This window comes from Notechis scutatus, chromosome Z (assembly GCF_049901735.1).
Source record: "Notechis scutatus isolate UNSWTSFEM ecotype Mainland chromosome Z, rNotScu1.2, whole genome shotgun sequence".
NCBI lineage: Eukaryota > Metazoa > Chordata > Lepidosauria > Squamata > Elapidae > Notechis > Notechis scutatus.
Window position 1 is genome coordinate 79,652,600 of NC_142025.1, and position 12,222 is coordinate 79,664,821.

General features: G+C 37.0%; 1 protein-coding gene across 2 annotated transcripts in view; it reads right to left on the bottom strand.

The window, feature by feature from the left end:
- Positions 1 to 12,222, bottom strand: part of TMEM245 (transmembrane protein 245) — a 70,845-nt gene that overhangs the window by 10,523 nt on the left and 48,100 nt on the right. For both annotated transcript variants that reach the window (XR_015745912.1, XM_087946863.1), the window contains exons 14-15: positions 4,886 to 4,986; positions 199 to 373 (exon numbers count right to left, since the gene is read on the bottom strand). Coding sequence is in view for 1 of the 2 variants with exons in the window: in XM_087946863.1 (XP_087802989.1) it covers positions 199 to 373; positions 4,886 to 4,986 (276 nt within the window). In the remaining variant the exon portion in view is untranslated. The remainder of the gene's footprint in view (positions 1 to 198; positions 374 to 4,885; positions 4,987 to 12,222) is intronic.

The window sequence follows — 12,222 nt, forward strand, 5'->3', positions numbered from 1 at the left end:
CTCTAATCAATAATTACTATATGATTTTGAAAATGATCACATATTTTAGAGTGGGTATCTATGCTTATTTTCCTTTAACATTATGTATAATAAAGACGCCAATATTGACATAAATAATTCATCTAAATATTTCTGGACATTGATTGACCTGTTAGAATTTTTTTCAATATAGTAAAGAAAACAAATTAAAATATTCACCCAGATATATCCAAATAGATTGCTGTATCCACAAAGTAAGTTGGCAATAGATGACAAATGAAGAGAAGCATAGCTTTATATCCTTTTCCTTGATAAAGCCAAAGATCTAGAACTGCAGGCGCAGTTGCCCAGTATGTTCCCAAAAATGGAACTACTCCAAGAATAGCAGCCAGAGCTAAGAAGAGATGAGGTTTGGAGTTAGAAAGGAAAATGTAACATTTGCAATTAATTATTTAGGAATGTAATTCCACAAATATTTTGCAACTTTATATCTCATACCACTACTTAAATTCAAAGGGAATTTAAATAGAATATAAGAAAGTAAGATAAAAGAGTTTATAATTACATTGCTTATAAAACAAAGTATGATACATCTTGAATTTCAATGCTACTGGATCAGTAATCAAGAATTAAGACATCATAACCTAGTACCATATTACATGAGAAATAGTTATGATAGAAGTAACAAAATGCTACAAGTTGAATTAGATGGTCATAATTTATATTCAAGGCAGCACCAGAACAAGAATAGTTATAATGGAAATCTCTTGCCCATTCCCCCTCTGCAAATCCTTGTGCTTTTGGGTGCTTCTTCAGTTAAAGCAGGAGTCTCCAAACTGAAGTCTATGGGCTACATCAGGCTGACTGGAAGGTTCCTTCCTTTCACCAGTTCATCCCATGTGCTGTGCTCCAATCCTTTCCAAACAGCAGAGGAAAAGAAAGCAGGGCTGTATTCACCACTGTTTGGAAAGGAAGGTAGGATTTTTTTTATTTCTCTGATGCTAGCATTGCGAGCCAGCTGTATGGTTGCTAAAGAGGAAGGGGAAGCATCTTCCTCTTTAATATTTCCAACAATTGGGCAGATTCTCATTTAATGCAAATCTGTAAAATTTAGGTAAATAAAATTTATTGACAAATAGTATAGCTTTCTTTTCTCATTTGTAATTATTAATTTATTAGGAATGAATGAAAGCTTGTAAGAGTAAACCTCTGGCCCAGTTACCAACCAGGATTGGATTACTTTGTTATTTCTTCAGAGTATTTACTAATGATTGATATTTTTCTTGTATCATTTATCTGTGCAAGCATGTCATCATTTTTTCATATTTTGTCACTTTCTTTTTTGCTACCGTTATGAATCATATCACATTGAGCAAAATAAAACACGTTCAATTAAATTTTATTCACTTATTTTTAAAATTGGTTTTTTTCTCCCTGGCCCTCAATGTTTGCAAAATGTCCAATATGGTCCTCAGACTGAAAAGTTTGGAGTTCCCCTGAGTTACGAATCCCAAGAAATTCTGAAATATGACTCAATTCTAGAAGGGACAGCTAGCAACTAAGACAAATATAAGTTATTTCTCTCCTTTTAAAATCTTGTGAAATGTTTGCTCCACATTTTATATATTTTTTGAAAATTTCTACACCTTTTCAGCAGTAAAAAAGGCAGCCAATTTAATTCTTTTATTTATTTATTCCTTTATTTTCTTTCTTTAAAAACTTCACTGGAGGTTTTTAAGAAGAGATTGGACAGTCTTTAGTCTGGAATATTATAGAGTCTCCTGCTTTATCTGGGTATTGGATTAGAAGACCTCTAAGGTCCCTTCAAACTGTTATTCTGTAATTCTATATTTTTCCACACAGATGATACAAATGATTCCACTGAGTCTAGACTTTCTTAGTTGAACTTCCCTTCTACTAATAAGCTTTATTTTATGACAACCTTGTACCACTGAGTTATCACAATCGTTTTGACATGCATATCAAGGGGATAAAGAGATTTAATTACATTGATAGATCCTGAACTATAATTAAATGAAAAAGGAGACATTAATCAGAAAATGGAAGAAATTGCTAGGAAACTCTACGAAATCATTACAATCTTTTATATTTAAAATTATAGTTACAGTTAAGAAACCCGAAGAGTATGGGTCAAATCAACATGATGAATTAGATCTCAATAAGTTTAGTAGTGTATTACATTGCTTGGAAAAAAACACATTTCTGCCATAAGTACTCTTGATTCTTGACTCTCTTCTAGTGAGGAAGCTTGCAAGGATCTAAGGCTGCTGCTGCAGGCAATGAGCTCAGTGCTGATCCTTTGCTGTGCTTTTCTCTGGTGTTGACTGTCTTGGGAAGGCTGATGCTTGACAGGGATCCTCCCTGCCTGAAAGAAGAGGATCTTCTCCATTTAAGGTCTGTCTTTGCTTTTCTTGATATCAATATTTGAACAAAATTATGGGAACATCTTTGTCCTGACTTAACCCCAGCCTATCCCAGTTGATCCCTGGTCCAAGAAATTGTAATAGTAATTTTTTTAAAAAAATCCCTTTTAAGTAAAACACAGAATAAAACAACAATTGAAACAATGATACCACTCTTAATATAAGGGGACTTTGTTGCTAATGAATAAAAATACCCTGCATATGTTTTAAAAGGCAGATATGAATTTATTTTAAATCAGTTTTATATGCACCCAGGAAAAGAAGTATTTTAGTATCTTCTTAAACTCCAAGTAGCTGAGCCTAGTAGACCCTATTTCATAGAGCCAGAGGACAAGAGGCTTTTAAGTATGATGTGGCTATTCAAATACATGCTAGAACCAAATGACACTGCTCTAATACATTCTTTTTTTTCTTGCACTTTTATCACTTCAGTTGTTGTGGGGTCTGATAGTTTAAGCAGATAAAAGGTGAATGTTACCTATCATTGGCTAGATTCAGATTTCATCTGATCAATATAGTTTCCTGCTTGAACAAGGGGTTGGACTATAACAGTGGTCGCCAACCAGTGGAACGGACCGAGAAAATTTTGGTGGTCCGCAAAGAAATGTCACCCCCAGAGCACCTCCCCCAAAGCAATTAATCCAGGCTGCCTGGGAACATAAGGCTGCACTGCCCACATGGCCCGCAGGAACCCTCCCTTCCCACTCACTCCTTACCTGGCATGCGCACCATCAAACTTGCCTGCTAAGTTGCTATTTTTCCTTCCTTTTTTTCCCAACCATCAACTGTTCTGCTGTGCTGGGAGATTTAGATTAGCTAAAAAACAGGAAATCATTGCATTTCTTGCTTTCTAGCAAATCTTTAAGATCTTCAGCTCTGCTTAAAACCTTCCTTAAGACTGAAGCTTCTGTTATTCAGTGCAGATAGCCGATGGCAGAATTGTAGATCTCTGAGTGAATCTGTGATTCTGTGAGCAACTCAATCTGCCTGCCTCCTTTGCCTGATTTTGGGTAAAAGTTGCTCTTTTTTTAATAAAAAATTCAATATTTACATACATGGTGTGTTGTGAGTTAATTTTGTGAGTTTGCTTGCTAGCAAATTTTATGAGTTTGCTTGCAAGCAAATTTTATATGACAGACTCAGGTAGCCAATGGCAGAAACATAGTTCTCTGAATCTGTGATTCTGTGAGCAACTCAATCGGTCTGCCTGCTTTGCCTGATTTTGGATAAACTTTGCTCTTTTTTATAAAAAAATCAATATTTACATAAATATTTACCGTATTTGCCGGCGTATAAGACGACTTTTTTGCCCTGAAAAAGATGCCTCCAATTGGGGGGGTCGTCTTATATGCCGGGTCGTCTTATATGCCGGCAAATAGTAATTGGGAAGCACTGCGGCTGCCCGCAGCTGAGGCACTTTTAGCACCGTGGAAGCGAATCCCGTGAAGCCGAAGGAGCAGCCAGCCTTCTCCCAGCTCCCAAGGAAGCGAGGCTCGCACCGCCCGAGCTCCGCTGAGGTATCCGGCTGGGGCTGTCAGGAGTTGTTACCGCTGGCGGCGGCTCGGCAGCTCCAGTCCCGTTGCCTTGGGAAGGGAAAGGCAAAACCAGGAGCCGCTGCTGCCATTGCAAAGCGCCGCCGCGGCTCTTCCTTTTTGCCTTTCCCTTCCCGAGGCAACGCAGGACTGGAGCCGCGCGGAGCCGCGCCAGCGCAACAACTCCTGACAGCTCCAGCCGGATACCTCAGCGGAGCCCGGCGATGTCGAGCCTCGTTTCCTTGGGAGCTGGGGAGAAGCTGGCTGCTCCTTTCAGCTTCACGGGATTCGTTCCACGGTAGACAAAAGTGCCTCAAAAAAAAAAAGTGCAAAAGTGGAAGGCGTGCGGAAGAGGGGCGAGTATATAACAAACTATATTTTGAGTGGAAATGTTGGGGGGTCGTCTTATACGCCGGGTCGTCTTATACGCCGGCATATACGGTATAATATTTACATACAAGCCATGCCCAGCCAGTCACATGACCACCAAGCCATACCCATAAATTAGGCCCTGCCCAAGAACCAGCTGTTAAGAAATTTGAATCCAACCCCTACCTCTGTGTGTTTATGTATGTGTGTAAGAGAGAGAGGGAGAGAGAGAGATCAGTTCTCTCTTTCTCTCTCTCCCACCAACGTCAGCAAGCCACCGTCAGTCAAAATTCATATTAGTGGTCCCCGGGATTTAAAATTATGAGTTTGGTGGTCCCTGAGGTCCAAAAGTTTGGCGACCCCTGGACTAGAAGACCTCCAAAGTCCCTTCCAACTCTATTATTCTGTTATTCCTTAATGTAAGGATTTATATATTTTGTATGATATAGGATTCAATACTGAATATTATGCTAAAGTTCAGATAAAATGTTAAAACTTACCAAAATGGAGCATGATCGTTAGATATTAACATAAACACAAACATTCAAACATTGTTCTCACCTGAGGGAATGAAGACAATGTTTATTCCAAAGATGGTATGAGTCAGCCAGGTGTATAGGCCATAGAACCCAGCCATTTTGAGAGATGCATCAAATACCCCTCTGGAAGAATGTAAAAGAATGTAAAAGCCATGTAAAAATGCTATCTCAGACTGCAATATAAATGTTTACTTAGATAATAAGTAAGATAAGAGCCGTGTTGGCGCAGTGATTAGAATGCAATACTGCAGGCTACTTCTGCTAACTACCAGCTGCCAACAGTTCAGCAGTTCAAGCCTCACCAGTTCAACATTGACACATCCTTCCATCCTTCCAAGATTGGTAAAATGGGGACCCAGATTGTTGGGGGCAATATGCTGACTCTGTAAACAGCTTAGAGGGGGCTGTAAAGCATTGGTGAAATGGTATATAAGTTCTATTGCTATTGCTTTTGCTAATAAGTACTTATCAATTCCTTCCAGTTAAAAGCTATTTGCTATAAATTTGCTTACGAATAAAAATAAATTCATTGTCAGCAAAAAATAACACATAAAATGTGTTCTTTTTTGCTGACTGTTTTATGTTTTAAGTTTTTTTCTTTTTTGACAATGTACGCATCACCATTACTATTTCCTTTATGTTTGCTCTTTTTTTCTTTTTTTAATGTTATTAATTAAAAAGCAATAAAAAAATTTAAAAGATAAAAATACATTTAAAGGACTCACATTTTAATCAGTCCTTTAATTCCTTATAGTAGAAACTTTTAAATAGAAATGAGGAATAAAATAATACTTAAACTACTGAATCCAGAAGGAACCAAGACAGTGTTTGCAATTTGGCATAGATATTGTGAAAAATAAAAATTAAACAATTTAAAAATCAGAAATGGAACAACACATCCTTTTTAAGTACTGTGATAACTACATGGTACTTTTCTCTATGGAATATAATCTGTTCAATAAATTTAAATGACAGAATTAAACTTTTAAAAGTTTTCTAATATAACAAATACTTTGGTAATCAGCATTGCAATAAATAATAAGAAATTATGTAGTGCTCCCTTTTCTATCAATTGTATTTAATGTAAATAATGTTTATTTAACTTTTATGTTGTAAATATTTTTAAAAACCAAGAAGCACCGTAACCACTCTAATTTGTGGAAAGAATATTAAGTTTAGTAGTAGTGCAAAAGGATTCCAGCAATATTGTATATTTTACATACTTTAACTACCCAGATATCAACTGGGAGGCAAACTCTGTAGCCAGTGGGAGATTAAACAGATTCCTAACTAACCTAGCTGACAACTTTGTCATCCAAAAGGTAGAGGAGGGAAGTAGAGGAAAAGGTATACTGTAAAAATTAGTAAGCTAATTTTTACTAATACAGAATAAATTATAGAGAGTTGAAGTTGTTAGAACTTTGGGTGAAAGGGACCATGTCATACTGGAATTCAATATAATACAAATACAAGCAATAATCCAACCAGTGTCTTACTCTATAAAAGAACTGATTTTAAAGAGAGAGAGAGAGAGAGACTAGGAAAGATTCCATGGATGAAAATCCTAAAGGGGAAAGCAACTCGAGAAGTGCGGGACACTCTGAAAAATATGATCATAAAAGCCCAGTCTATCACAATACCACTGAAAAAGCAAAACGAGAAATTCAAGAACAAACCAGCATGGTTGCACAAAGATCTCTTTGATAAACTGAAAGACAAAAGAAGACAAGTACAAAAAATGGAAAAAGGAACATATAATTAAGGCAGAATTTCAGCAGATAGCCAGAACCTGCAAAGACGAAGTCAGGAAATCAAAGGCTCAGATTAAACAAAGATTTGCAACAAAAGTTAAAGATACAAAAAAAGTTTATTTAAAATATTAATAATAAGAAAAATGTCAAGGAAACAGTTGGTCCATTAAAGAGAGATAGCAAGGAAATAACAGGCAATAGGGAGAAAGCAGAGCTGCTTAAATCATTTTTTGCATCAGTCTTCACACAAAAAGAAACTATAGCCCAACATATCCAAAAACTATTGTAAAAGACAGACAAGAAATAAACATTAGAATAAGCACAGAAATGGTAAGAGAACACCTATCAGATCTTGACGAATATAAATCACTGGGACATGGCAGATTACATTCCAGAGTTCTGAAAAAGCTGGCAGATGTTATTTCAGAACCATTGTACCATATATTTCAAAAATCCTGGAACATTGGGGAAGTACCTCATAATTGGGAAAGGGCTCATGTGGTTCCCATCTTCAAGTAAGGAAAAAAAATGAGACCCAAAAAACTACAGACCAATCAGCATAACATCAATACCTGGGAAGACCCTGGTAAAGATAATCAAAAAACAGATTTGTGAACATCTAGAAACAAAGTTATGACTAGTTGCCAGTACAGGTTTGTTAAAAATAGATCATACCAAACCAATCTTATTTCATTTTTTGATAGAGTGACTAAATTAGTAGATGAGTAAAATACTGTCAACAAGGTATACTTAAGATTTCAGTAAGACATTCAACAAAGTAGATAACAACCTACTTCTTGGTAAGCTATAAAAATGTGGAATAGATAACATCACCACCAGATGGATTTGTAGCTGGCTGACAAACCATACTCAATGAGTAATTCTTAATGGTTTCTACATGGAGGGAAGTAAGCAGTGGGGTACCCCAAATTCCATTTTAAGACCAATACTTTTTAGTATCTTCATAAACAATCTAGACCGGGGTATTGAAGGGGATCTCATCAAATTTGCAGATGATACTAAGGTGGTAGGAATAGCCAACACCCCGGAAGATAAGCTTAAAATCCAAAAAGATCTTGACAGACGTGAACATTGGTCCCTATCTAACAAAATGACATTCAAGTTAGATAAAAGTAAGGTTTTATAGTTAGGCCCTTCAATATCTTCATAAATGACTTAAATAAGGGAATGAAAGGGGAACTCATCAAATTTGCAAATGACATTAAGGTTGCAGGTATAGCCAACATCCCAGAAGCCCAGCTCAGGATCCAAAAAGATCTTGACATACTTGAACTATGGGCCCTATCCAACAAAATGAATTTTGATGTGTAGAAAAGCAAAGTTTTACATTTAGGCAGGAAAAACCAAAGGTATAAGTACAAATTAGATGAGACCGGGCTCAAAAACAGTAACTATGAGCGGGACCTTGGAGTCCTTGTGGGTGATCACTTAAACCTGAGTTAAAAAAAAATAGCAGTCAAAAAAAATAATACAATGATTGGTTGTATAAACAGAGGCATAGAATCAAAATCACGTGAAGTATTAATACCACTTTATCAATCCTTAGCAAGACCACAGCTGAAATACTGCATCCAGTTTTGGTCACATTACAAAAAAGATTTTGAGATTCTGGAAAAAATGCAAAGAGCAACTAAGATGATTAAAGACCTGGAGACTAAAACATATGAAGAACAGTTGCAGGATTTGGGTTTGGCACATGAAAGCAGTATTCCAGTATTTGAGAGGTTGCCACAAAGAGAAGGGCATCAACATACTTTTCAAAGCACCAGAGAACAGGATAAGAAACAATGGATGGAAACTAATCAAGGAGAGAAGCAAATTGGAATTAAGGAGAAACTTCCTAACAGTGAGAACAATTAATCAATGAAACAGCTTGCCTTCAGAAATCATGGGCACTTCATCACTGGAGGTTTAACTTCATCACTGTTAAATTCTGTTTTGGATGCAATGTTTAGAATTACAGAATAAAAATCCAGTTGTTTTGGAAAAGAAACTTGACTATGAGTTATATTAGTATCTGTGGTTGATTTTTTTCAAACAAAACCCAACCAATCAAACATCTACAGCTAAAAGACCATTCATATCATTAAACATAATTATTTGTGATTAATATGGAAAAAATGGAACAAATTAACAAAAAAAAAGTTCTTAAACAGAAATTACTCTTGAGCAACAGTTAACAATTTCCAGGCCAAAATAATAAATATTTTCCAAAATTAATTATCCTATATCAAGAAACATAACCTTCAAGAATTTTAACAAACAGCCTGTGTGCATGCACTCATGTGAAAATATCACACACACTAAATTGCACTGAAGCCGTGACAACATGCAACTTAATAATGTGCAATATCACCACCAGAGCAAGCAGGATGGGAACTTCAAAGAGGAAGGGTTTGGTGCATTCAAAATGAAAGAGCATGCTACTTCGGAAAGGACAGTATTTCACATAGAAGATATACATGCAATTCAGAAATATGTAATTTGAATAATTTCGGCCATTGTCATCAAGAAAATGAGGATGATTATAAGCATTTTGCTAGCTTTAAAAATAATGCTATTCAAACTACATTTTTACAAATTAGTAACAAAAAGATACTCTATACATCAGTGATGGTTGAACATATGATGTGAAAATTGAGAGAGAAGAGGGCATGTTTTTGTGCTGTTTTCAGATACTGCAGAGGCTGCAGAAGAGAATTCTCCAAAGCCACATCAAGAAAGAAGGCTTATTGTGACCTAGATAAACCTTAGGTAAGCCACAGGGGCCTGTCAATACAACGTCAATACACATTTTTGTCTGCAAATAAGTGGTATGCAGCGAATCTTGGGAGTGCTGGGCCACAGGACAATTGCATTATTCCTCAAGGCATCTTGGGGAATGGCACTTCTCGAGTGCCACTGTTCAGAGTGGCCTAGATAGGGAAGGGATAGAAAATTGTTTTCTTTTGTTCAATGTCTGTGTTTAGGCATGTGTCTTTGTGTGTGTGATATAACATCAGTGAAGTTAAGCATTTTCTAAATTTTTGACATGCTGAGACAACAGGTTTACCATCGTGGTTGAATCGCCAAGAATATATTTTTTGACTAAAAACATTCAGATAGAAGTTAAAAGAAAGAAAGAATAACCAACCTTGAAAAAAAAGACACAACACAAAAACCTGAACATCAAATAGCTACAAACCACATCTCCACCCATCAACCACAATCCAATCCAAAACCCAATCCACAAATAAACACAACCCAGACAAATATTGATATCCCAATCCTCATCAGAGAAGCTGTTGAGCGTGAACGGAAACGTCCAAACGCCATCTTATTTGGACTAGAAAACATCAATGTCAATGATGACGTCACAACTGTCCGAAACATCATCAGAGATTATCAAGCATCAACCATCTCCGCTGATGAAATACTTGACATTTCCCGCATCGACCGAGAGCTCAAAAATAGAGACGGCTCTGTGGCCCCATGCTTGTGCAGGGTCATTTGCAAAAACGAATCAAGCAAACGTAAATTCATTTATACTATAAACTCACTCGCCAAAACCAACACCAACCACAAGAACCTCCGTTGCCGCCCTGACCTAACCATACAGCAACGTGCCCGCTCCCGTGTACTCCGCATCGAACTCAAAAACCGTCTAGACAATGGAGAGAAGGACCTGTACATTGACTACCATGCTGACTGTATCAAAAGTAAGCCACTCAACTTTTACCCTCAACCACAACCCTACCTCAACCCATCCACCATCACCCAAGACTAGGCACGCGCGCCCCAACTACCTCAATTCTAACTACTGCCGGACTTAAATGCAAACTACTCAATACAAGAAGCCTCGTGAATAAAATACCTGAATTTCTCATCCTCCTTAATACGGCTAACTTCGACATTATATTTGTCTGTGAAACATGGCTCAATGCATCTCTCCCGACTCCATTACCACAGTAAGAGACTATCATGTTTACCGATCAGATCGTGAAAATCGTCGAGGAGGTGGTGTTGCTATATTCTATAAAAAATCCTTACATCTAAAAAATATCCAAGTTACCCAGGAGCTTGCCCTTCCTGAAACCATCATCTGTGAACTATCCTTAAATATCACAATTCGATTCTTACTATGTTACAGAGCACCTGATTATGACATCGAACATATAAACAAGCTAAATACATTACTAACATGGGCTACATCCTCCCCATACCCTTTTATCTTTCTTGGAGATTTCAATCTACCTCATATCGACTGGACCCTAAATAATTGTACAACTGAAATCATACACACAACCTTCTACAATGCTATTACAAATCTGGGACTGGAACAACTAGTAACCAACAACACTAGACTAAACAACTGCCTCGATATCATCTTCTGCAATAGTTTGAATTTAATTTAAGGAATACAAACTAAAGAACCCTTTTCCAGCAGTGACCACAATATGATTGACTTTTGTCTCAACATACGTCCACACAAAAATCACCTCAATGATCTAATCCCCAATTGTAACTTCAAAAAAGGCAACTATGATCTTATAGACAACGACCTCTCATCCCTTGATTGGCAATCTCTATTGTCTGGATGCAATACCGTTGAAGACCATTACAACATATTCTTACTTGAAATCAAAAGAGTCATCATACTATATGTTCCAACAACAACTCCCAAAACAAAACAAAAAAGAAGATTACCCATATCAATAAGGAAACTTCAATCCAAAAAGAGATCACTCTGGCGGAAAAACAAATCTGGTCACGTTGCCAATTTCAAAAACCGATACAAAAACTTATGCCACCAGATAAAGACCGAATGCACCAATTATCACATTAAACAAGAAGAAAACCTTCTAAGCACCAATTCTACCCGTGCTTTTTACAATTTTGTAAACAACAAACTAAAAGACTCAAGGTCCATCCCTCCCTTGATAGGACCTGATGGTAAAGACTGCAATGACGACACCATTAAAGCCAACATCTTTAACACATTCTTCGCTCAGTATTTGTAAACAGCAATGGATCTTGCCCAGTATTTCCTAACCGTACCACAGATAACAACAATGACCTAATACATATCGATTTCACAGAAGACAATGTTGAAAAATCACTACGCAATCTAAAACCATCCCTATCTATTGGACCGGATGGAATATGTGCCTACTTCTTAAGAAAGCTATCCACTGCCATAGCCAAACCTCTAAGCATAATCTTTGAAAAATCGTTCAGGACCAGCTCCTTGCCTAACCTATGGTCACAAGCCACAGTCATCCCCATCTTCAAAAAGGGAGACCCAAGCCTAGTTGAAAATTACAGGCCAATCTCCTTATGCTGCGTCACCTGCAAAGTCATGGAATCAATTATTAACCAATCCATCATCCTCCACTCAGAGACAAACAACCTACTCTCCAATAAACAATTTGGTTTCAGAAAAAAACTATCCTGTAATCTGCAACTCTTACACTGCAAAAACATATGGACGACACAACTCGACCAGGGCAAAGCAATAGACGCAATCTACATAGACTTCTGTAAAGCCTTTGATTCAGTGGTACACGACAAACTACTCCTAAAAATAAAATCCTATGGTATATCTGGA